Below are 27,440 nucleotides of genomic sequence, written 5' to 3' on the forward strand. Positions count from 1 at the left end.
CGGGCAACTGGCTGGTCGGCCCGGGCTGCGCAGGCGCCAAGGGCGAAGTGACTGGGGGCGGTCGGCCCTTGGTTTCCCTGGAGACGGGGCGGAAGCGGCCGGAAACTGCGCTGTCGTTGGCCGCGGCAGGATGGAGAAGCTGGGGGTGGAGCCCGAGGAGGAAGCCGGCCGCGACGAGGAAGAGGACGCGGCTAAGGCCATGGACCGGGCGGAGGCGGGGGAGGCAGGCGGCTCGCGCGATGCGCCGGTGCCTGAGGAGCCCGGCGGCGTCCCTTGGTGTAAATGAGAAGGGCGGGGCGGGCGGAGGCCAGGGGAGGCGGCGGCGGCCGTTGGGGCGCGACAGTCCCTGCCTCGCTGTGTTCCTTTCGTTTTCACGGCTTGGTAGAGAGAGCTGCCCTTCGTTACCTGCTGTTAACAGCTAAGGACGGGATCGGCGAATCAGTTTGTTATTCCAGGGTGCATTTGTGATCCCTCAAATAGCCGAAGAGGCGCCGGGGCTGAGTAAGGTTGCAGAAGTAGAGAACCTTGTCGCCCACTTGGCGGAGGTTGGGGCTGTAGCTTGGCTCGGCACCGAAAACGAGGCACATCTGCAGTGGCCATCTCTTCGAGGACCCACTTTCGGCCTCTGGAAATATAAGGGCTCTACCTTGTACTGCCCAACCCCAGGGCCTGAGGCCAAGGCTCTTCCTTGCCCCCTTCTGCTCCCCCGTTTGACTTTTAATTTTTGGAATTAATTTTAGACTCACAGAAGTTGCAGAAGCGGCTTTCCCTATTGTTAATATCTTATGTCACTTATGTTGATATCTAATGTACATATGTCAAAACTGAGAAGTGAACACTGGCATAATACTGTTAAGTACAAACGCTATACAGGGTTTGCCAGTTTTTTCCACTTAGTTTTCTGTTCCAGTATCCAGATCAGAATACCACATTGCACTTAGCCTGCCTCGTTTTTAATTGGTTAAGAGCCGGAATCTCCTCTCTCATCCCCCTCCGCACTCCATGACCTGAGCTACTTCTTCAAATTCAAGAAATATTTACTCATTCTTTTAATTTAGCGAGTATTTATTGGTAGTCTGTTATATGCCAGGCCCTGTCCTAGATACTGGGGATTCAGCATTGAACTAGATAATCCTGCCCTCATATGGGTGCCAGATAAAGTCTACTGGAACCCAAAGGTCTGGATTCTGCCCTTTTGTATTTAACGATTCTTTTTTTTTTTTTTTTTTTTTTTTAAGAACATGCCACATAGGATAATTTTTAAGTTGGTTGAAATCAGCATTAAACTTACCTATCCCTTGTGATTTAATCTAAACTTTATTATAAATTTCCAGGTGATAGGATTACCTCTTTCATCTTCCATTATCGATTTTTTCCCTCTCAAAAGTTATTTCTAGCCTGAGAAAAATACAGCGCACAAAGAAATACTAAGTACACAGGACTGAAGACCCTCCTATAGATGGAGTTTCTCTCGTGTCGGTAATTTTTAGATGCTGTGACACATAAATCTAGGAAGAAACTTAAAATCATTCTTCATTCTTCCTTCTCAGTTACCATGTCTTAAGGGACTGCCAATTGCTCAGAGATGATAAGCAGCCTGAATATATTTTTCTATTTCTTTGCATATTGTGCATTGGTTCATGGTCAAGTGGTGCCAGAAGGAGGTTCTTCATCCAGAGTCATAGTGCATGTGGATCTGGATTGCTTTTATGCACAAGTAGAAATGATATCAAATCCGGAACTGAAGGGTAAACCTTTAGGTAATTCTGGACATTGATAATATTTTCATTTTGTATAAGAGTATTAACTATGTTGATTATATTCTGATTTATTAACCATGTTAAAGATTTTGGAAGCAGTTCTTAAGGTACTTCATAGGCAGTAAACTTGGCTTCTCTAGTAGGTGTAAAATTTTTAAGCCTCATTTAATAAATGATGAAAATGATGAATTTTACACAAGTAGTGTATATAGCCAACTGAACACATAAACAGAAAGACCATAAGCTATTAGTCTTTTTCTCAATGGTTAAAATTAAAAAATGTCTTATTACATTCTAATGACATTTTCACCTATCCAGCCACCTTTTGATTTTGACTCTTGAACTGTGTAACATGACAAAATAGTTGGATTTTGAACAGAACCCTAAATACTTGAGGCATATAGAGTGTAAAATTTTCCTAAAAATGCAGGTATCTTTTTAAATAAAAGGCAAAGAGGGATTTTATGTGGAGGGTTTACTTGTATATGTTGGTTTGTTTTAGCATTTCTATTACATGTATGTCTTAAATTGGAAAAGTCATTTAAATTTCCTAAAATTTCTTTTATGCACGTAGTAAGAATTTATCTTTTAGTATAAGCGTAAAGAACAATTCTGGTTCACCAGCTGCTAACCTCTTGTGCCTAGGTTGTGTTTGATAAATCCCAATTCGTCCCAGCCTACTTGATTTACTAAGGAAGAACAAAGGGATGACTAGTTTTTGGTGTGCCAATATCAGTCTAGGATTTTTAATCCTGAGGGATTAATCATTCATTCTTAGGGTGTCAAGGAATTAGGATTAGGAGCTATAAAATTTTCTGCTAAAGTCATTTCTGATTAGTAGCAGTGTAACATAAGATGCTATGTAGGTAATGCTTAATAAAAAAGTAAAGTATAATTAAGACACAGGGATGAATGATTATCTGGAAGTGAGAAATGTGATGCTGAAAGTTTCTGGGAGAAAGGGAAAGTAGTCTTTCAGTTATACTCAACAAATATGTGACTATTTAACTTGGGCTGGTAACATATAGTAGTAGTGAGTCCATATAATTTAATTCTGTATTAGGAGACTACTTTTTAAGTTAAGGAACTTACCAGTATGATTTTTATATAGCTCACTGATGAATCTTAAATCACTACTTTTGACCCAGAGCTTCTATTGTGGAGTATATAATCGGATATGTCACAAATCTTTATATGAAATAACGTTTCTTTGCCTTGTTTCTAATATCAAAGTTTTAGAAACAAATGTCTTACGTTGGTGGAGTGGACATAATCTTTTTTTTCTTCTACATGTTTGTGTTTTAATGAACACTACTTTTACAGTGGTAAACAAATGGTCAACTTGTGTAAAGAGAAAAGTAATTTCAGCAATCTTAAGCCACCACTAGTAAACGAGAATTTGTGTAGTCTGTAGATGGTCATAATTTAGTCATTTTTGATAAGGAGGGATCCCATTAATGATGCCTCACTGCCTTATCTTTTTGGCAAATTACTCTGGGGAACAGTTTAGTAATTGCAACATTTATTGGGAGGAGATCCTTCATGCTTGTTGTAGGTTGGCACTTATAATAGAACATTGCTTTATAGTCATCGGAAAGTTTTTCTAGCAGAAACCAGTGATTAATTGTACTCAGTTATTTTCATCTGCTTTATTTTTTGTTGAAACATAGCCTAGACCTATATAAAGAGTTAATTCAGTATAAATTAATCTGGTTTCATATTGTCTGAAAAAAAATCCCTAGGAGGATTTTGTTTCTATCTTTTTGCTGAAGACTCCAGACAAAATACTGATTTACTTTTAGTTTTTAAATGTTTATTTATTTCGAGAGAGAGAGAAGAAAGCAGGGTAGGTGCAGAGAGAGAGGGAGAGAGAATCCCAAGCAGGCTCTGTGCTTTTAGCACAGAGTCCAATGCGGGGCTTGATGTCACGATTCTTGAGATTATAACCTGAGCTGAAATCAAGAGTCAGATGCTTAACTGACTGAGCCACCCAGGTGCCCTGAGAATATACTGATTTATGATAATTTTTGTTAATTTTATTTATAGAACCTTGGTGAATGGAGGCTATACTTAAAAAAATTTTTTTTTTTAACGTTTATTTATTTTTGAGACAGAGAGCGTGAACAGGGGAGGCGCAGAGAGAGAGGGAGACACAGAATCTGAAACGGGCACCAGGCTCTGAGGTGTCAGCACAGAGCCGATGCAGGGCTCGAACTCACAGATCATGAGATCATGACCCGAGCCGGACACTTAACCAGCTGAGCCACCCAGGCTCCCCGAGGCTATACTTTTTAACCGAATAGCACTTTTTCGTTTTAATCAGAATAGATTGCATTACAATTTAAAATTATGGAATTAGTAAATAATATATTAAGATTTTCTTTAATCCTGTTCAGTTTTCTCATAAAATATTTACTTTTTATAGGGGTTCAGCAGAAATATTTGGTGGTTACCTGCAACTATGAAGCTAGGAAACTTGGAGTTAAGAAACTTATGACTGTCAGAGATGCAAAAGAAAAATGTCCACAGCTGGTATTAGTTAATGGAGAAGACTTGACACGTTACAGAGAGATGTCATATAAGGTTACAGGTACAGATTATGGGCAATACACTTTCAGCATTAATTTGTATATGGGATGCCCATTCACTACATGAATCTTTTAATACATAAAATGCCATAAATCACTTTCTTTTTTGCTAATAACTTTTATTTTGGCTCTTGCCTGCTTTAAAAAATATAGAAGAGGATGACTTTTTATGTTATGAGTAATCTTGACAGAAAATGTATAGTTGTAAGAAATTTGGAGTCTGTCGTGATTGGTGTTTATAAAAATGCAAGAAAAAATGTAAAGCAAAATTTGGAAATGAGAAAATGGAAAGACATACCAAAGCAAGTAAAATTTTTTTTTAAATTTTAATTAAATTATTTATTTTGAGAGAGAGAGCACGCAAGCAAGTGCACAAGCAAGGGAGGGGTAGAGAGAGACGGAATCCCAAGCAGGCTCTGTACCATCAGCGCAGAGCCTGATGTGAGGCTTGAACTCACGATCAGTGAGATCATGACCTGAGCCAAAATTAAGAGTCAGATATTTAATCGACTGAGCCACCCAGGTGCCCCTCAAATATTTTTCATTTTAAATTTAAAACCAAGTTTAAATGAATTATGCATATGCTGTACTCTAATGTGCTAACAGTTGGGAGAGGCTTCTGAATGTTTGATTAACATAATTAAACACTGATTTGTTAAGAACTATTAGCAAAAATAATGGGTATCTTATTAATTTTTTCTTGGATTTTATACATATATATATACTAAATACTACAATATAGGCAAATTCCTCCATACTAAGGTTTGGGTTTGAATCTTAGAGTTTTAGTAAATTATAGGAACTGTGAAATATATTTGTACTGGCATACCGCAAATATATGTGATTTAAAAATGTATAAGAACCAGCTGTTTATCTTTTCTGCTGTTGTTTTTGCTTGTTCTTAATTGTAGCAGTTTTCAGATGAATGTGTTAAGTATAATATCCAAAAGCCCTTACAAATATACAAGGAAAAGATACTTCAGAAAAATGGACAAAAGATACGAATAGGCAATTGACAAAAAGAACAAACCCAATGTCCACAATTATGTGAAAAAAGAATACTCAAATTCATTAGTGGCTCAGGAAATTTGAATTAGTAAGATTATTTTATGTCCATCATACTTGCAAAAAATAAATAATGTGAGAAAAAGTAGAAACATAAAGTAGTACAGCTTTTAAAGAAGAAATACAGAAATGTTTTTTCAAATTAAGGATACTATGTTTTTTAACCCTGTGATATTACTTCTGGCAATTTATCCAATAGAAATAAAATCATGAGAACATATGTACAAAATATGGTAGCATGGTTTGTAATTGGTAAAAATATGGAACAAAAACAAATGCTCATCAGGATAAGAATGGCAATAGAAACTAAGACTTCTCTATGATGGAATATTATATAGTCATTAAAAAGAATGCATTGGTGGTATACTATTTGATTCTGAGAGATATTCCTTGTTGAGTAAAAGGTATGTATGTCTATATATAAACAGGAAACGAGGAAAACAAGAGGATATATACTAGGTTTTTAACTTAGTTAACTTCTGGAGAGGAAGTGGCAGTGGTGAAATGGGAGAAAGGGGGAAGAAAGGATAGCTAAGCAGAAAAGACAAGACTATACTCCGAAAATGTCGCTTGTACATCTACGCAAAATTGTGTGTATATGAATATTAAGATAATTTTTAGTGTACACAGAAGAGGTTATGCATCGTTGTGCCTCTTTATATAACTCTTCCTCATTCTTTTCAATACCTGTGCAGTACTACATTGTATTTTGTTCCGTACTTAACCTGTCCTTTAGGGATATGAAGACAGTATGTCCCACTTTATTCCTATTGTCCTATTATTAATAGCACCTCCTTTCATTCAAAAAATTTCTTATTTTGGAAGATAAAGTACATGGTTTCCTGATAGTGATAGATTATTTGGCTGTTAACTAACTTTCTGCTCTTCCTAATATATGCTCCAGGAGACTTTTTCATATAGAAATTCTGTCATACTTTTATGGAGATACCCATAGCGTAAGTTCTTAGAGGTAAATTTCTAGATCAAAGGTAAGTTGCACTTAAGATTTTGAACACTGCTGAATGTTGCACTTGAGGTTTTCCTAGCACATTGCTAGTATATATGGATGTTACATATTCTCAAACTGTAAAGATTTTGCCTGATAGGTGAAAAAAATAGTCATTGTTTTGATTTGAATTTTTCTATGACTAAGTTTGAACATCTTTTCATATTTTGGTCATTTATACATATATTTTCTGTGAATAACCTATAGGGCCTGATTTTCATTTGGATTGCATTTGACTTAAGGACAGGGTATTTGCTAGGTGGTGGACATTCAAATACATGTAAGTCATGGTCCATATCTACCCTTGAGGAAAAAGCTGGGGGATGACTGGTCAAAATCTTACATTGTAGTATATTTTGAAAATTAAGTGAGTTTTTTTTTGATTCAGTAATAACTGGAAGTTTTAAATTTTGTCTTTTTAAAACTCTTGTGGAAAATATAGTGGAATATATTATTACTTGTTTCTGCTTTTCTAGGCTGACTGTAATTTATTCTTTTGACCCACTGTTTCAAGATCATAATAAACGATAAGCATTAATATTTAATGTACTATAGGTATAGAAATTTTAGGTATAGGAGATTGAGCTAAATCTATTGCTGTGAGCATCTGCCCAGGGAATGTCATTTTGGACTTACTTTGTTGGAAAATATTGCCTTTACTCAAAATGTGGTACAGAAGAAACTCCCAGTTAACTGAGGACTTTTTAAAAGATATTGCGGAAGGGTGAAATCTTTAACATACCTGATGTATTTTTAAGCATAAAATAGTTACAACTATTTTAGTTATGGCCTTAGTTAACATCGGTGCACTACTATTATTTCAATTTAGAGTTGTTGGAAGAATTTAGTCCAGTTGTTGAGAGACTGGGATTTGATGAAAACTTTGTGGATCTAACAGAGATGGTTGAGAAGAGACGACAGCAGCTTCAAAGTGGTGAACTTTCAGCACTGACTGTGTGGGGTCATGTATATAATGACCAGTGTAAGTCAGTTCTTTATTTAGTAACTAAAAGTGCCTACATTTCTTGATGTTCACCGAGTTCACTGAGCTTAATGAATGGACTTTATCTTTCTGAAAATTTTATGTCTTTTGTTGGAGGTATAGCCATATTTCAGTGGTCTGTCTAAAATGATTAAAATTAGGTGTTCCATGTTAAGAAGGCAGAAAATGAGATTTTGGTGACCTGTGGCTCAGTGGTCCATGCACTTTTCATTTCTCTGACACAGTTTGTGTATTATGTTTTTAAGAGCCATACCTTTTTCAGTTATAAGAACTGCCTTGATAGTATATTTTTTATTCTCCTAAAACTGTCTTTAAGCAAATTTTGAGGTAAACTAAATTTGTCTTTTTGCTTGTTCCTTCTATTCCCCCAGGCATCAAGACACTCATGTTGCTCTTTGACTTCCTGATTTAACCCCCATGGAAGCTTGTCCAGGCCTACCTGCCATCTTTTGCAAGCTCATATTCAGTCAGTTCGATAATCTTTGCCAGCTGTTAGCAAGAAAGCAGAATGGTCCATCTCCTTCACATATTAAAGTGTGAATGACTGATGGTGTTTCCAGAGATATTTACATTTGAAAATAAGCTTCAGTAAGCCCCAATGAATATTGTAACTCTGCTGGTGACTTCTATATCATGCCACATGGAAGACACACTACTCTGCATTTGTAGATTTTCCCTGACCTTCTTGCCCCTATATCTCAGCATGTGTGTCCTCTTAGTCTAGTTCCCTGCCTCTCTGATAGTAAAGAAAAGGAGGTAGAGCTATAGCTCTCTTCTAGAAGAGAACACGAAGCTTTTCATGTGTCTTTTGTACCTGTGCTCTGTTGTCACTTATAAGGACTGAATAGAATAATTTTTAAAGTAAATTCAGTATTTGTTAGTACATATTACAGAGAGCTAGGCTTTATATCCTGAAAAGAAAATGTAATTCTTCATAAATCCTTCCTTTCAAGATTTTGTTAAAAAATTTTTTCTAACCTACAGAAAAGTTGACAGAATAGTACTGTGAGAACACGTATTATACCATTCCTTATAGATACACTCAGTGCTATTTTGCTACCTTTACTTTATCTTGCTCCCCCTTTATTGATTGATGGTTGATTGATGAGCCATTTAAAAGTAAATTGCAGGTGTCGTGACACTTCATCTGTAAATACTGCTGAGAATAAGGACTGTCTCTCATAATTCTAATACCATTTTCACCCCCAAGAAAATTTGTTTCTGTATAATTTCCCTACACTTTTCATAAAAGATCTCTCAAACTGTGTACAGATTCAGAATTGTTTTAAGTAGCACATCTAGTTACTGTGTGTAATGTTTTGATTCAGGTCTTTAAAGCTGTAATCTTAGCTCTCTTATTAATGTAATACTTTTACTTTTATGCTTGCTTACAGTTAAAAATGAGTAAAAGTTTTACTAATATCAGTAGGAATTTTTTTTAATGTTTATTCATTTTTGAGAGAGAGAGACAGTGTGAGCAGGGGAGGGGCAGAGAGAGAGGGAGACACAGAATCTGAAACAGGCTCCAGGCTCTGAGCCGTCAGCACAGACACCGACGTGGGGCTTGAACTCACAAATGGTGAGATCATGACCTGAGCTGAAGTCGTTCGCTTAACTGACTGAGCCACCCAGGCACCCCTTAATGATTAACAGGTTAAGAAACTTGATCTCTCATAGAAAATTCCTACTGATGGGGTACCCGGGTGGCTCAGTCGCTTAAGCGTCTGACTTGGTTCAGGTCATGATCTCATGAGTTCAAGCCCTGCATCAGGCTCTCCGCTGTCAGCACAGAGCCCGTTCGTTTCCTCTGTCTCCCTCTCTCTCTGCCCTTTCTGCACTTTCTCTCTCTGTGTCTCAAAAATAAACAATTAAAAAAACATTTGTTAATCGTTAAGCACTCCCAAGATGCATTCACTATCGCAGTCACTTGGAATTCACTTCTGGTAGTTATTTACTTTAAAGAATTCCTATGAAGAACAAAACAGATGAGTTAAATGGCCGGCAGTATGGTGGTGGTGTGGGGGAGGAGATTGGATGTAGGTTAAGCCCTGTGCCTTTTTTAAACTCATTTCTAAAGAAGAAAATTAAGATTTTTTTGTAGTGACTTGTAATGACATTGGCTGTTTTTATAGATGTAAACCTGCATGACATCTTGCACGTCAGACTCCTTGTTGGATCTCAGATTGCAGCAGAGATGCGGGAAGCCATGTATAATCAACTGGGTCTCACTGGCTGTGCTGGAGTGGCTTCTAATAAATTATTGGCAAAATTAGTTTCTGGTGTTTTTAAACCAAATCAACAAACAGTCTTACTACCTGAAAGTTCTCAAGTTCTCATTCAGAGCTTGAACCATGTAAAGGAAATGCCTGGTAAGACATATACATTTGAAAAGTATACATTAATTGGATTTCTTTAATTTTCAAAATTGTAGATACATGTAATTAATTCTTACAGCCTGTATCCTTGGCTCTTGGAGAAAACCCAAAACCCTAATGTTCTCCGGAGGGAATCTGGATTAGGAAATCTATGAAAGTGCTTTTCTAGTTTCACCTACTTTATTTTAGTATAGTTTGAATATGATCATGAAAGTTATAACCTGGAAACGTGGTCCTTTATTTCCAGTCCCTGCTTCATATTCTTATACTGTACACTGCATTTGGAGAGGGGCATTGGTCTTTTACTAACTCTGCTTTGGGATTATATAGAAAATATTAGGGCTACAAGGGACCTTGCAAAGCATTTAGGCCAAGTTCTTGTTTTAAAAAACTTTTTTTTTTTTTTAACATTTATTTATTGTTGAGAGACAGCGACAGACAGAGCATGAGCAGGGGAGGGGCAGAGAGAGAGGGAGACACAGAATCTGAGGCAGGCTCCAGGCTCCAAGCCGTCAGCACAGAGCCCGGCGCAGGGCTCGAACCCACTAACCGTGAGATCATGACCTGAGCCGAAGTCAGATGCTCAACTGACTGAGCCACCCAGGCGCCCCTACCAAGTTCTTATTTTAAAGATGAAGAAACTAATTTTCTTGAGGCGGTTAGTGACGTATTCAGGGCATGGGGCAAATTTCTGTCTTTGAAGATCAAATACTTATGTTTTTATAAACCATTAATAAGGGATGTGTTAAACTTCATTTCTATGGCATTGCCGGGGAATATAATGTTATAATAGAATTCTGTGGAAATGAATTTTTAGGACAACTGAACCTTCAGATGTCATAACTTCATATTTTTAATCCATGTATGTGTGATTACAAACGTTTTTGTTCATATAGCTTGCAGTTTTCTGAGTCTGCAACAGTTAACTATGTCAGGTTGTAATAAATTAAGGACTATACTGATACAGTCATAAATAACGTTATTACTTGGCTTTATTTTTTGAGTTCTTGGATTTGTTTCTTTTTTTACAGGCTTTCTCTTCCTTATTGCCAAATTGCCAGCCCTCTTTTATTTCAGCTGTGAACATATCTGTTACTCCACTTTAAATTTTTTTTTTAACATTTTTATTTATTTTTGAGACAGAGAGAGACAGAGCATGAACGGGGGAGGGGCAGAGAGAGAGGGAGACACAGAATAGGAAACAGGCTCCAGGCTCTGAGCCATCAGCCCAGAGCCCGACGCGGGGCTCAAACTCACAGACCACGAGATCGTGACCTGAGCTGAAGTCGGACGCTTAACCGACTGCGCCACCCAGGTGCCCTCCTGTTACTTCACTTTAATAATTTCCCCTCCATACCAGTTGGCTTTGATTTACTTCTTTTACTTTGCAGGGAAATCAGAAGACTGTAGAATTAATTTTTTCTTTTTTTTAATTGAGAGAGGGGTGCTTGGATGGCTAAGTTGGTTAAGCGTCTGAATTTCAGCTCAGGCCATGATCTCGCAGTTTGTGGGATAGACCCTACTTCGGACTTCCAGCTGACAGCTCTCTCCCTCTCTCCTTCTGTCTCTGTCCTTCCCCCACTTACACTCTCTGGCATGCTGTCCTTCCCCACCGACCCCCAATAAATAAATATTTTAAAAAAGAGAAAGGGGCACTAAATTACCTGAACATCTCAGGTAAGGTGATAAACTATGACTGAGTGTTAGTGCAACAACTTTTGCTAGGAGTTTTGCCAATGAGTAGATTTTTTTTATTTATTTGCTTTATGGCTCTTGTATTTGGGCAAGTAAATATTGGCAGATACGACTTGTGGATAAATGTGTGATATATGCAGGAGTCAGATTAGCTAGTAAGCACATGCTAATTAATTTTATTTAGTGACAGTCTTTCTTTGCATAAATAATAACCATGACTCTTGAATACTTCCAAAGTGTTATATAACAGGTGATAAATACTTCATTTTATCAAGACAGCATTTCTTGGTTATCTCCATATTCATTATGTTGTACTAGGGTTGTTAGGTTTTGGAAGTGGTTCATTTAAGAGACCCTGAATAGAAGAAGGACAGCCTAATTTTCAATAAAATTTAATCCTAGCACAATATTCATTATGGTATTGAAAGATGTGGGGGCGCCTGGGTGGTGCAGTCGGTTAAGCGTCCGACTTCAGCCAGGTCACGATCTCGCGGTCCGTGAGTTCGAGCCCCGCGTCAGGCTCTGGGCTGATGGCTTGGAGCCTGGAGCCTGTTTCAGATTCTGTGTCTCCCTCTCTCTCTGCCCCTCCCCCGTTCATGCTCTGTCTGTCTCTGTCCCAAAAATAAATAAAAAATGTTGGAAAAAAAAATAATAAACAAATATTTAAAAAAAAAAAAAAAAAGAAAGATGTGTTTGATGGTATTGAAAGATGTGTATTATATATACTTGAATTAGCTTTATTTTAAGGAGAAAAGCTACTGTAACACTGTATGTATTTCTTTTTTGCCTAGGTATTGGCTATAAAACTACCAAACGTCTTGAAGCTCTGGGTATCAGAAGTGTGCGTGATCTCCAAACCTTTTCATCCAAAATACTAGAAAAGGAATTAGGAATTTCAGTTGCACAGCGTATTCAGAAGCTCAGTTTTGGAGAGGATAACTCTCCTGTGACACCCTCAGGACCACCTCAGGTATGTGATAATGATATTTATTGTAATTGTTGGCACATTATTTGAGATAAAGATTTCTGGTTTTAGTACTATGTTCTTACTATTCTAATTTGCTTACTAGGTTGAGTACATGATCACTTTCCTATGAGAAGGCTAATTTATTAGATTAGTAAATATTTTTAAATTGAATCTAAGAATTAGTATTTCAGCCTCAAGTTAGCTACCTTGATTAAATGCCACTTAATTTAAAAAAAAAATTTTTTTTTTCAACGTTTATTTATTTTTGGGACAGAGAGAGACAGAGCATGAACGGGGGAGGGGCAGAGAGAGAGGGAGACACAGAATCGGAAACAGGCTCCAGGCTCCGAGCCATCAGCCCAGAGCCCGACGCGGGGCTCGAACTCACAGACCAAGAGATCGTGACCTGGCTGAAGTCGGACGCTTAACCGACTGCGCCACCCAGGCGCCCCAATGCCACTTAATTTTTAACAGACTTTATTGTATACATTAGCTAAAATATTTCAGTTTTTAAGAAATCTTGTTTTCTGAGTAGTCTAATGATTTAAGAAATATAGAGACAGGTATAATCACCCAGTTAACATTGATTTTTTTTTCCTATGTGACAGGCACTTTACTAGGTGCTTTACATACCTTAGCCCATTTAATCTTTACAACAAAGCTTTGAGATAGGTAGTACTATTATTTGTTCATACCTTTTCCCTCTCTCTTTCTTTTTTTAAGATGAGGATACTGGGGGCGCCTGGGTAGCTCAGTCAGTTAGGTGTTCAACTTCGGCCCAGGTCGTGATCTCACGGTTAGTGAGTTCAAGCCCTGAGTCGGACTCTGTGCTGGCAGCTCAGAGCCTGGAGCCTGCTTTGGATTTGTGTCTTCTTCCCTCTCTGCCCTTTCCCTGCTTGCACTGTCTCTCTCTGAAAAATAATTACTCAGTAAATTATTACTAAATAATTACAATTATCTCTCAAAAATAAACATTACAAAAAAATTGATAAGGATAATGTACTTTAGAAAGGTTAAGTAACATGTCCAAGATTAAACTCAAATTCAAGTGCTAGGAGATTAAGAGGTTTACTGTAATCATAGAATAAAGGTTGGAGTTGGTACTAGAGCTTTTTGTTGTTGTTGTTTATCATGAGAGAGAGGGAGAGAGAGCATGCATGCGTGCGCACACACACGTACACACGCATGAGCAGGGGAGGGGAGATGGAGAATCCCGAGCAGGCTCTGTGGTGTCAGTGCAGAGCCCGAATCGGCTCAAATTCATGAACCGTGAGATCATGACATGCATCGAAATCGAGAGTCGGACACTTAACCAAGTGAGCCTCCCAGGCGCCCCAGGTAGTAGAGCTTTATAATTTTCTTGACTTCCAGTGAGCTTTCTAGTGGAGTACAGTAACTTGCAGATAAAAAGAGCTCATACAGAAGCGAGCTAAATGGCTCAAACTGAGCACCAGAGGGAAATTAGTAAAGAATGTACTGAATATTTGACATCCACGCTCATAACTGGACTTGCTTATTTGGGTTTATAGTAATCCCTATTTGTGCTTCTTTGGTAGTCCTTTAGTGAAGAGGATTCATTTAAAAAATGTTCATCGGAAGTTGAAGCTAAAAATAAGATTGAAGAACTACTTGCCAGTCTTTTGAACAGGTGATTTTCCATTTTGCCATATCATCCTATATATTCTGTGTAAAGTATATAGAAAGTATACTTGATGTTCTTAGAATTTATAGAATAACTAGAGACCGAACAGTATAAAGAGTGATCATTTATCATTGAATTTCTCTACATTATAAACTGTTGCAAATATAGGGACATATACTCTTAACTAAATTTAATCCGTTTACATTAGTTTTAATTTTAGTAACATTGTGATTATCCTTTGGATCTTAAGCTGCTCATGGTTATCTAAGAGGGTTTTATGGATATCTAGAATCTCTACACCTACAAATTTGTGATGATTGAGGTTAGGAAATTATTCAGACGAACAGTGATGGAGAGAGTAGAAGAACGCTTCTATCTCCTTTGCCTCAGACTGTGTGAAAGAAAATGGAGTCAGACAAAGGAATAGCTAAGTGGGGCTATGCGTGAGCAGGGAGAGTGAGGGCGGTGTGTGCGGGGCACTGGTCTGGAAGGACATGAAAGTGTCAGCTGGGATTAGGAGTGTACGAATAGCATAGCATAAATGGAACAAGATGTTTAGTTTCTGATGCTCCTTTCCTATCATATATCTATTTCTCAGTATTCCATACAAGAGTATGATCTCTTTGCCTCCCATTTCTTTGATTTCTCAAAGTAAGGTGTCAGCGGTCTAACACTTTTGGGTATCTGTGCTTCTGTAATGACTGTAACTATGACTAGAGAGAAAGGTTTTAGATGACTGTGTCAGTAAACTGATGAGGGAGAATTTCCTACAGCTTTGCTGTCACCTGCTGTGTGGTTCTCATGTCTTGAGCAGAGCCAGAGCGCATGGTTTGCTGCCTGGGCTGCAGCTGGCTGAATGACCCAGCTCCGGTGATATAACTCAGGCTGGGCCTGTGAGTATGCTGCTGAAACTGGGTCATCCACTTTGCTTCAGCTAAACGAAGACTGCTGTGAAATGCCTGGCCATTGGCAAGAGTTCTGCAGGTAGAGAAGCCACAGAAATTTTACAGCCCAGAAGAATCAGCCCAGAAATGAGACTAGATGCTTTAAACCTATAATTACCACCTATGGGTGGCTCAGCCGATTAAGTGTCTGACTTTTGATTTTGACTCTGGTTATGATCTTACCATTGTGAGATTGAGCCCTGCATTGGGCTCAGTGTGAAGTGCAAAGCCTGCTTGGGATTCTCTCTCTCTCTCCCTGCCCGCCCCCCCCCCATGTTTTCTCTCTGTCTCTTTCAAAATAACATAAACTTAAAAAAATACTGTGAATTACTGAGAAACTGTGAACCGTTTCTCCTTATCTCTGCTTGCCACTCCCTCTACACCATGGCCCCTTATTTCAGTGACTGAGATATAATACCATCTATGTGACGGGCAAAAAAATAATTGTGTTTGTGTGAATGTGTTTTTCTTCTAGAAGAGTATATAACTAATGGTATAGCTATGTAAGAGGTGTAAAATCATAGAATTTTTTTATAACTTTTTTTAATGTTTATTTTTGAGAGAGAGAGAGAGAGAGAGAGAGAGAGCAAGCTCGAGCACACGCAAGTGGGGAAGGGGCAGAGAGTGAGGGAGACACAAAATCCAAAGCAGGCTCCAGGCGCCGAGCTGTCAGCACATATCCCGACTTGGGACTTGAACTCACTAACCGTGGGATCATGACCTGAGCCAAAGTCAGATACTCAACCGACTCAACCACCCAGATGCCTCTAAAATCACATAATTTTTAACCCATCCTCTGGGCACTAGTTCAAGCTTGCTTAGAATATGACCTTTTCTTAATATGTCTTAATTAGTTATAGGAACCAAGTCAGACTCTTTGAATAATGACTTAGTAGAAGACGCTTAACTGGAAGGTATTTAAACTAGTAATGTGTTTGCAGGAACCATTTAAGATATCTTATTATTTTAGTAAGGCAACAATCAATTCTTGTGAAAGAAAAATAAGAGAAAAAATTATTTTTTACAAAAATCCAAATTTTCCAGTTCAGAATTCAATTTGAGTATGTTTAACAATGTACAATATTTGTATTTTGTGTTTGTGATTTTTAATACATTGCCATACATATAAAAAGGAAAATATTATTTTTTAATGATATTTATTCTAGTAATTAGATTTTCTGCTTTTTAAGTGAATTTTGTATCTCATTAAAACTTTTATTTTCAACACTAAAACCAAGACCATTTGAATGAAACACTTTTTAAGATGCATGTACGTGTACTTATTTTCTTAAATGTGGCATATAATTGGTCTTTCAAGTTATTACTCTAATTTGCCATATAATGGTGGTATTACTGTCTCCTTGGATCTTTTCAGGGAGTGCTTTTTGACAAAATTATCTCATTAAAATTTTTTTCTTTTTGTAATCCTTTTTTCCTGTGTAAAAAATCTGTCATTTTTCATGTATTTGCCTCTGTCAGTGAATGATTCTCTTAGTTTCTTAGATTTCCTGCTGATTTTAATATATTGCTTTTAGTTATGTTTGGATTTGAATTATAAAAATGGCTTGTTATAATTATGTAATTGTATCTTATTTCTGTTCTTGATTGCCCTCAATTCTGAGTGAGGCCTGAGAGCCTTAACATTTAAGATTTCAGAGCTTTGGTGCATAGACTTGGTGACTATTCAGACACTTGTATTGCTTCCTGCCTAGTTATCAACTATGTTTATAATTGTTACGGTGATACCCTTAGGTTAAAAAAAAAAAAAAAACTTTAAGTAATACTTTTCTGATTCCTTGTTTCCACTTTCTCTACTTTTAGAGTATGCCAAGATGGAAGGAAGCCACATACAATAAGATTAATAATCCGTCGGTATTCACCTGAGAATCACTGTAGCCGTGAGAGTCGTCAGTGCCCTATTCCATCGCATGTAATTCAGAAGTTAGGGACAGGTTTGGGAAATTTTTCTAATAATTTAATTGGCAGATTGAACTCTTAAAAAAACAAAAACAAAAACTTTGAATTAGCAATATGGCCCAAAGATGGAGAGTCTTCACAGGGAGTTAGTTAGCTATTAAATACCTTCATTATATCAGGAATTTTCACAGAACGACTTTGTTGTTTGTTGTTTTTTAATAGATAATAAAAATAAAGCTGCAGTTAACAGTGTTCCCCAAGTACAGAGAAAACAAAACTATGATAATGTGTTACATGATTCAAGATAACTTTTTTATGGGCATTTAGGTCGTTTCCATTTTTTGGCTATTATGAAAAATGGTGCTATGAACATTTGCATGCAATTCATTGGGCAGATATATGTTTTTGTTTATCTTGGGTAGATTACAGAGAGTGGAATTGCTGGGTTGTATGTTAAGTTGAACTTTTAAGAAACTGCCAAACAGTTTTCTGAAGTGAGTATAAACATTTGTATTCTTACCAAGAATGCATGAAGGTTCTAGGCTTTCATATTCTCTTCACACTTAGTGTTGTCAGTTTCTTTTTTTTTTTCTTTCTGTTTAATTTCTTTAATGTTTCCAATACTAATATTTTTTCCAAAAAGTAGAGGAAACATCTCCAGGTATTTATCTAGCATTTATAATTTTCATACGGAAATGGTATATGGCATAGTGCCATAGTTTTAACATTAAAAAATAATTATTTTAAATTATAGTAAATTATAAAAGTATTCACATACATAATCATTATAAGAATTCAGAGTTTTACAAACTAAAATAAGAGAAAAAAGTAATTTTTTCAATTTAAATCAAAAGTCTAATTTTTTAGGACGTTTACTTCATCATTCATTTATTTATACTAGTTGCTTTGGTATACTTTTAGGTTGGATAAGATATATCTTCTCTTTGTTATAGGGTATCTATTCCATTATTTTAGGTACACTTTCTTGAGCAGAATGTATGTATAATGATATAATGATTATGTATATATAATGATATACAAATTATAGCTTTTTGCATGTTAATATAAGTTGGTGTATTTTATTATAGTCATTCTTGTGGCCTTGTAGTAGTATTTCATTGTGTTTTTGGGTTTGTTTTTTTTCTTTTATGGATAATGCTTTTCGTGGTCTGTGTAAAAATTCTTTGCCTAACCCAAAAGTCACAGATATTTCCTCCTGTGTTTTCTTTTAGAAATGTATAGTTTTGGGGTGCCTAGGTGGCTCAGTCTATTAAGCATCCGGCTCTTGATTTTGGGTCAGGTCATGAACTCATGGTTTGTGAGATTGAGCCCACTTTAGGCTCTGTGGTGACAGTGCAGAACCTGCTTGGTTTTCTCTCTTCCTTTCTCTCTGCCTGCTCGTGCATGCTCTCTCTCTCAAAATAAGTAAACATTTAAAAAAAATTAAAAAAAAAAAAGAAATGTATAGTTTTAGGGGCACCTGGGTGGCTCAGTCGGTTGAGTGTCTAACTCTTGATTTTGGCTCAGGTCATGATCTCACAGTTGTGAAACTGAGCCCTGCGTCAGGCTCAGCATGAAATTCAGAGCCTGCTTGGGATTCTCTCTCACTCCTCTTTCTTTGCCACTCCCCTGCTTGTGCTCTCTCTCAAAATAAATAAATAAACTTAAAAAAAAAAAAGGGCATCTGGGTGGTTCAGTCAGTTAAACGTCTGACTCTTGGTTTTGGCACAGGTCATGATCTCACAGTTCGTGAGTTTGAGCTCCACGTTGGGTTCTGTGCTGACAGCCGGGAGCCTGCTTGGAATTCTCTCTGCCCCTCCCTCCCTCCCTCCCTCCCTCCCTCCCTCTCTCTCTGTCTCTCTGTCTCTCTCTCTCAAATAAACATTTCAAAAAATTAAAAAAAAGTTTATAGTTTTAAGCTTTACACTTAGATCCTCCACTTTGAGTAAATATTTATGTATGGTGTAAGAATCTTAGTTCATTCTTTTGTATATGGATATCCAGTTGTTCCAACAGAATTTGTTAAATAGACTCCTTTCTCTCTTGAATTGTCATGGCACCTTTGTTAAAAACTAACTGACAACAGAAGTGTTTCTTTCTTGATATGCTTAGTCCATTGATTTATATGGTTATCCTTCTACCAGTGCTACCCTGATACTTTGTTGTAAGTTTTGAAATTAAGTAGTGTAAGTTCTCCAGCTTTGTTCTTTTTTGAAATTCTTTTGGCTACGCATGATCCTGGGCTTTTGTTTGTGGGAAGATTTTAAAATAGGAATTTGATTTGTGTATTTGTTTTAAGTTTATTCAAATTTTGTATTTATTTTGAGTCAGTTTTCGTAATTTTTAATCTTACAGGAATGTATCCATTTCATCCAAGTTGTCTAATTTGTTGGCATGAAGTTGTCAGTATTCTTTTATTATCCTTCTAATTTTTGTAGGCTCTATAGTGATGTCTCCTCTTTCATTCCTGATTTTGGTAATTCATGTATTCTCTTTTTTTCTTTATCATTCTAGCAAAGGTTTATCCGAGTGAGGCCTTATTCAGGTTTTATTTGTCTTTTCTAAGATCCAACTTTTGGTATCATTGATTTCTGTGTTGTTTTTCTACTTTCTATTTCATGTATTTTTGCCCTGTCTTTGTTATTGCCTTCTTTTTTCTTGCTTTAAGTTTAATTTGCCTTTTCCCCTCTGGTTTCTTAAGATGGAAGCTTACATTATTTATTTTATACAGCTCTATTTTCTAATAATTCAAGTTTAAAATTATACATTTCCTTTTAGTAGTGCTTTAGCTTCATTCCATAATTTTTGTTGTATTTCCTTTTCATTAAGGTCAAAATTACTTCTAATTTTGATTTCTTCTTTGACCCCAATCTTGTTTAGAAATTTGTTTAATTTCCAAGTATTTGATGGTTTCCCAAATTTCATTCTGTTGTTGATTTCTACTTTAATTTCATATTGATCAGAGAACATATTTTGAGTATTTTCAGTCTTCAGATTTATTGAGTCTAATTTTACTGCCTAGCATATGGTCTGTCCTGGAAAATGCACCATTTATGTTTGAAATGAAGAGTTGAGCAACACTATCAAACCATTCTCCGTAACTAAAATGTATGGAAAACTCTACCAACGCAGCATTTTTGAATGACAATTTGTCCGGATATATAATTCTTGACAGTTTTTCCTTCCATACTGTGAATATACTATTCTCTTGTCTTCTGGTTTCCATTATTTATGGTGAGAAAAGAGTTTTCAATTAATAGTGTTATCAGCCTCCTTCCAATCAAGAGAGAGAAACCACACAAAAATTTGCATAGAGAAAGTTTCACAAAAGTATTAAACTATGATGGGGAGTGACTCTAAAGGTATAAAGAGAACTCTTTTTTTGTTTGTTTTTTAATGTTTGTTTATTTATTGTAAGAAGGAGAGAGAGAGTGCACACATCGGGGAGGGGCAGAGAGAGAGGGAGGGAGAGAATCCCAAGCAGTCTCTGCACTGTCCTTTAAGAGGTACCCAAGGACTGAGGAAAAGTGCTCAGGGAAGGACAAACTTGGAAAGGAGAGTCCCCCTACCCCTCAAGGAGAAGGTGTGGTTGCAGAACATTGGATGGTAGAGAAATCCTTTGAATTCCCTGACCCAGAGCTGGTCCATAGTTACTGGGTGAGGAGAAAACCATCCTCTGATCTGTGGATAGCTGGTGGGCACACAGAAGGAGTTGGGATGGTGGGAGCTTGCTTACTGGTGAGGCAGTGCATGAGTTGGCGTATGCAGTGTTCATGTTGGGAGGGCTTCTGTTACCAACCTTTTAGGATGCAGGCAAGCTGAGGCTAGTGACTACTTGTGCTGAAGAAATCTGTATTCTGCTAGTGCAAAGGTGGAAGGGATGGTGCCTGCATAGGAAGAGCTGGAGGAAGCAGCCACCTAAGTCAAGGCAGTTAGGTGAGTGTGCAGAATGAGTTGGGGCACTTCCTGGTAGGTATGGTGTTTGAGTTGGTAGTGCCATGGTACATAGTCACTAAGCTCAGACTTGGGCTCGAGGTTGCTTAGGGACTGGGCATTCCACATGTGTGTGATATGGCAAGCACTATTAGATGTGCCCACATGTACTACCAAAAACCATGTAATGAATGGAAGCAAGAAAAATTAAATGGCAATACATCCAGGAAGAGAATCTGCCTTTCTCCTTTAGTGGTCTTCTGGTGTTCTCCAATGACAAAACTTAGTATCATATTCAATGTAGAAAATTTTAAAGAGTCTAAGCATTATCAGAGCAGGTACTGAAGGGTGAATTTGGAGCTGAGTTGTACTGTACTATAACAACAATTGTATTGTTACTCTCCTTCATGTGATGGGTCATTTGTCTCTTTGTTTTTCAGCAGTTTGACCATGATGTGTCTAAAAGTATGGAATCTTTGTGTTTTTCTTACTTGGGATTTATTGAGCTTCTTGATTCTGTAGATTAATTTTTTAATGAAATTTGCAGAATTTTAGGCTCTTATTTCTTCAAAAACTCTTTCTTGCCCTTTTTTCCCTCTCATCTCCTCTGCGATTCTCATTGTGAATATGTTGATATGCTTGATAGTGTCCTACAGATATGTGCAATTCTGTTCATTTTTTCTTCAGTCTTTTTTCTCTCCTTTTTCAGATTGGATTTCTTTTTTTTTTTTTTTAAGATTTTTACTTTTTGAAGTAATTTCTATACCCAATGTGGGGCTCAAACTTAGAACCCTAAAGTCAAGAGTCTTATGCTCTACTGAGGCAGCCAGGCACCCCAAGATTGGATAATTTCTATTGAGTTGCCTTCAAGTTCTCTTGATTCAGCTATCCAAACCACTGTTGCCCATCTAGTGATTTTATTTGTTTTGATTACTGTAATTTTAACTCTAGATTTGCTATTCGCTTTGTTTATTTGTGTGTTTGATTCTGTTTCCTTATGAGATTCTCCTTTCTTGGTAGTCTATCATATTTTACTTTAATTCCTTAAAATAGATTTCTTTAATTCTTTGAACATGTCCATGGTAGCAGCTTTGAAGTCTGCTAAATCCAACTCAAAGTCAATTTCTACCGACTGCTTTTTCCTCCTGACTAGATCACACTCCTTTTCTTTATGTATTGTAATATTTTGTTTGAAAAATGGACATTTCAGATAATGGGTTTTAGCAACTCTAGATTTGGATTTTTTTTCCTGTGGGCTCCCCGCCCCCCCCCCCCCGCCTTTTTCTTTTCTAACTTGTCTGAACTTAAGCCACAGAATCTACCTCCCCTGTGATTTGCAGCCTCTGATTTCTCTGCTTAGCTTTCTTTTTCTTTTTTACTTTAAATAAAAAAAAAATTATTTTGGCTTCTAGGCTACCCCTGTGTCTACATAGTTTAGTAGTTAGCCAATGACTGGCCAAAGCTTTTGCCTGAATGCTAGAGCCTGAAAGGCTTCTACCTTCTGTCAGTAGATAAGTGCATGGGTTGGAGAGCACTTTACAAAATTAAGCCATTTTCAGGGTGCCGGGGTTGCTCAGTTGTTTGAACATCTGACTTGATTTCAGCGTAGGTCATGATCCCAGGGTCATAGGATGGAGCTCTGCGCTGAGCATGGAACCTGTTTGGGATTCTCTCTCTCTCTCTCTCTCTCTCTCTCTCTTCCCCCCTCCCTCCCTCCCTCCCTCTCCCTCCCTCCCTCCCCCTCCCCCTCCTCCTCCCGCTGCCCCTCTCCCCAGCTTATGCCCTCTCTCTTTCTCCCTCTAAAATTAAAAAAAAAGAAAAAAAAAGTGAGGCCATTTTCAGCTCTGCCTTAGGGGCTTTTATTTTCTGTAGCCCACTTGCATCTTCCTTGTATGTTGGTTGCCATTCTGTTCAGTCCCGTGTGGAGAGCTTGGGCCTTCTCTGGCCTCCCCTTCATGTGCATGCAGTCTCCCAGTCGGCTGGGTTGGGAGGAGAGCTTATCCAGTCCCTCTATGGCTCTCTCATTTCCAGATCTCCTGGGTAAATTTATGGCTGGTCCACTGATGTTTTTGCTCATTCCAGTCACAACTACAACCTCAGGCTAGAGTGCTATGCAGTTTCCCCATTTGTTTCCTACCAGGTTTATTCACTTCACTGGGCTTCTGCCTCTGCCTCAAATCAAGTCTGTCCTTTCTGGCAACAGAGCTGCTGGCTTTCACAGCCAGCCTCACCTGGCAGGATTGCTGCGTGAAGATATGAACAATCCCAGCCAGTAAGGTTGCGGTCTCGTACTTTCTTATCTAAGTTCTCAGTTCATTTGCCTTTCATTCATTTCCAGACCCTCAAAATGGCTGTTTTGGGCAGTTTTGTTCAGTTTGTTTTTCCAGTTTTTTTAATTAGAGAAAAAGCATGGTGGGGGTGGGCGGAGAGAGAGAAAGAGAGACAGAGACAGAGAGAGAATCCAAAGCAGGCTGTGCATTGTCAACCTAGAGCCCGATGCTGGGCTTGAATTCACGAACCTTGAGATCACGACCAGATCCGAAGTCGGACACTCAACTGACTCAGCCACCCAGCCACCCAATTTTGTTAAGTTTTATTACGGTTTTATGGGGAGATTTTCTTACCTCATGACACTTCCATAACCAGAAGTCCTGTATTTCAAATCTTTTGAAAACTTTAACTCATTTGGCATTTTGTCTTAGTGTTTAGGTTGGCTCAGTTTAGTATATAATGTCAAGGTGTTTTCAATGATATCTATTTAAGATTTTAACTTTTTAATCGAAGCAGTATACATTAGATTTAGCTTTTAATATTGATTATGATACAGTGTGCTTAGATATTGTCTTGTCAAACATTTTATTTAGGAAATTATGATGTGATGACTCCAATGGTTGATATACTTATGAAACTTTTTCGAAATATGGTGAATGTGAAGATGCCATTTCATCTTACCCTTTTAAGTGTGTGCCTCTGCAACCTTAAAGCATTAACTACTGCTAAGAAAGGGACTATTGATTATTATTTAACACCATCATTATCGACAACTTCCCGCTCTGGCAAGCGCAGTTTTGTGAGTACACTGTTTGATTTGTGTGGTTAAGTTACAAATCTAAGTTTGTGTTCCATGGATACAATTTAGAAATTCCTCCAGATAATATTGTTCAAATGACTTGCTCGTATATTGTACCCATTACATAAGCATCACTGGATAAAAGAGAAAACCACTATGGAGGTTCCTTGTTTTGGGAGTGTTAACTTCTAAAAGTTTGGAGCAACCTTTCTCCAAAAACTGCACTACAGATAGCCATAAGGAACTAATAGCAACAGTCTGTCATCATGAAAGACTTAACAGAAAATCGCAAGATTCTACTGATGAGAAAATTACCTTTCCTTTTGACATTGATCTTGAAATTTTCTATGAACTACCAGAAGAGGTACAAAAAGAGGAATATGATGATTAGCTAATATGTGAAAATATTTCCAGATATTGACAATAAAAAAAAATTATATATAAGCTACCAGTGTCCCCCCAATGTTTTGTTAAAGTATTTACATTTTCTTAGTTTTAAAATTATATTAAATTTTGATAGCAAGATTGATATAATACAACTACTGATTCTACAGTTGTAGAAATTAAGAGCGTGGCAGTAGAGAAGCAGAGGCCAGTCATATTTTCAGGTGACTAAAAACAAAAGCCTATATATACGGCCATTTAGCACACCTCTAGTTACTAAATATGGGATGTTTTAGAAAATAATCATATTTTACTAAATTGTTCTTGCCTATAGTTAACTGTTAATTTAAAATGATTTTATTATTTTCTTTGTTTTAATGTTTAATTAGTATAATTTCAGTAATATTTTCATTTACATTTAAGTTTAAAATGAGAACAGAATACTGTTACAGAAATAATGAATTAGTACCCTCTTCAAATTACTTTTTTCCTGTGGCCCTTTTATTCCCTTTATTAACTGAAATTTAAGGAGGTATTTATTTTTTGCTTCTTTAAAAAAATTTGTTTTTAATGTTTATTTTTCAGAGACAGAGTGTGAGCGGGGGAGGGGCAGAGAGAGAGACAAAGCACAGAATCTGAAGAGGCTCCAGGCTCTGAGCTGTTGGCACAGGGCCCAACGTGGGGCCTCATGACACAAGCCGTGAGATCATGACCTGAGCTGAAGTTGGATGCTTAACCGACTGAGCCACCCAGGCGCCCGTTTTTTACTTCTTAATCTGTACAATCAGAATTGTAAGACTTTAATTTATAGTGGTATTAGGTAAATATAAGTGGAATACAGTAAATATAGTGTGCCAGATCTCTTCCTTTACTTTTTTGAAGTTATGGTTGTATTGATGTTTCCTGAGTTATATTTGACTGTGAATACATTTTCATGGTGCTCAAAACTGGAGGGAAAATTTAAGTGAAAAACTTTACATAGAAAAATTATGCAAATTAGGGGCACCCGGGTGACTCATTGGTTATCCAACTTTGGCTCAGGTCATGATCTTGCCATTCGTGGGCTCTAGCCCTGCATTGGGCTCTGTGTTGACAGCTCAGAACCTGAAACCTGCTTTGGATTCTGTGTGTCCTTCTCCCTGCCCCTCCCCTGCTTGCACTGTCTCTCTCTCTCAAAAATAAATATTAAAAAAAAAAAAACTTAAAAATTTAAAGACAAATTATGCAAATTAGAGCTGAAGATGTTTTTTGAATTTTTATGTAAATGTAAACAGTGTTAACATTTTAATACTGACATTGGATTTTTATCAGAAAATTTTTTTTTCTTTCTGTTAAACGTTACACTTCAGAATAGGGATTGTATGAAAACCAGTCCTTGATTCTTTCTTTCTTTCTTTCTTTCTTTCTTTCTTTCTTTCTTTCTTTCTTTCTTTCTTTCTTTCATTTATTTATGAATGATACCCATAGGTGAATCATTTATTTTCTAGGCCATCATTCCTTTATCCACAGAATTGGAAATGTGTGTTTCCAAGTTTCCAAACACATACCTATCTTCTGGCTCAATGCTATCTAGGAAGGAAACCTCTCCCTAGAATAGTGAATAAAAATGCACACAATAGTGTGACTAATTATGGTGGATTTATCATCTCTAGTTCTTTGGAACTGGCCAAAAGAATTGAAATTATTGAGTAGAATAGAAACATGTTGGTCAGATAATGGCTATAATCATGCTTCAGCAGTATGAATATTTAAAAGATACCAGATATCTTAAACTACTGTGTTATCCTTGTGTTCTAGAAAATGAAAGACACTCATGTGGAAGATTTTTCCAAAGACAAAGAAACAAGTTGGGATTTTCTACCATCTGGAAGAATTGAAAGTACAAGAACTGGGGAAGCTCCAGTAGATACTACACATTTTTCTAAAGAAAAAGACACTGATGAATTCCCACTCTGGTCACTTTCTGAAGGTATTGACCAAGAAGTCTTTAAGGAACTTCCAGTAGATATTCAAGAAGAAATCCTTTCTGGAAAATCTGGAGAAAAACTTGAAGGCAAAGAAAGTTTGAGTTGTCCATTACATGCTTCTAGAGGAGTATTATCTTTCTTTTCTACAAAACAAATGAAAGATAGTCCCTTAAATCCTAAAGATCATTTATCCAGTAGCAAACAGATGTCTTCTTCCTGTGAACCAGGAACATCAGGTTTAAGTAGCAGTAGTTGCTCTTCTCCGTCTAGCCAAAAGGATTATTCACATTATTTAGACAGTAGATTAAAAGATGAGCAAATGAGTCAAGGACCTAAAGAATCTCAAGGATTTCACTTTTCACATACAAACCCCACTGTATCTATTTTCCATTCATTTCCAAATTTGCAGAGTGAGCAACTTTTCTCCACAAACCACACTACAGATAGCCATAAGGAACCACTAGCAACAGTCTCTCATCATGAAGGACTTCCAGAAAATAGAGAGCAAGATTCTACTGATGAGAAAATTACCTTTCCTTCTGACATTGATCCTGAAGTTTTCTATGAACTACCAGAAGAGGTACAAAAAGAGCTGTTGGCACACTGGAAGAGAACAGGATCAGATTTCCACATTGTACATAAATAAGCATGTTCAGAAAAAGGTCTAGAAAGCAAAGGAAAGGCCATTGTTCTCAGATCTAGCAGTTTATTAAGCTCCTCTAAATTAAACACTAATAGGTATTCAATAATGTAGAAATCTAATATAAGATGTTCCAGATAAAAGCAAGTGTAGTAATGGGAAGTAAATTCTGGCACAAAACATAAAAATATTTATAACAGAAATAATGTAAAATGACTTTGTTATTTCTAAAGCTATTTTATATTGCTTTTCAATAAAAAGAGTATCATGGTTAGTACATTTCCCATAAATTAAGGGGTGGGGTGGGAGACATATGTACCTATATGTAAAAAATAGGCTAGCTAAATCATTGCTATAATATAGCAAAGAACATTTTTTTTTTCTGTGAAATAATGAAATGGCTCAAGAAATTTAGCCCATTAGGAAACTTCCAAATAAGAAATTCTGCTGCTATCTATTAAAAATTCAGTTATCTTTGGCTGAA

The 27,440-nt window shown here is 37.1% G+C and overlaps 1 protein-coding gene across 2 annotated transcripts; it reads left to right on the forward strand.

Annotated features, from left to right (window-relative positions):
- The first annotated feature begins 16 nt into the window (after positions 1 to 16).
- On the forward strand, positions 17 to 27,440 carry POLI (DNA polymerase iota). 2 transcript variants are annotated; one of them, XM_043558867.1, is made up of 10 exons: positions 27 to 278; positions 1,650 to 1,760; positions 4,186 to 4,350; positions 7,249 to 7,401; positions 9,555 to 9,791; positions 12,284 to 12,462; positions 14,016 to 14,107; positions 16,867 to 16,997; positions 23,760 to 23,965; positions 26,147 to 27,440. In XM_043558867.1, exons 1-10 carry the CDS (start codon positions 131 to 133, stop codon positions 26,960 to 26,962), a joined length of 2,238 nt encoding a protein of 745 aa, XP_043414802.1. In that variant the 5' UTR covers positions 27 to 130; the 3' UTR covers positions 26,963 to 27,440. The 2 variants fall into 2 exon arrangements, with proteins under 2 accessions (XP_043414804.1, XP_043414802.1); XM_043558869.1 differs by lacking the exon at positions 23,760 to 23,965 and having other exon boundaries at positions 17 to 278; positions 26,147 to 26,335.

The sequence above is a fragment of the Prionailurus bengalensis genome, chromosome D3 (assembly GCF_016509475.1).
Source record: "Prionailurus bengalensis isolate Pbe53 chromosome D3, Fcat_Pben_1.1_paternal_pri, whole genome shotgun sequence".
In the NCBI taxonomy this organism is placed as follows: domain Eukaryota; kingdom Metazoa; phylum Chordata; class Mammalia; order Carnivora; family Felidae; genus Prionailurus; species Prionailurus bengalensis.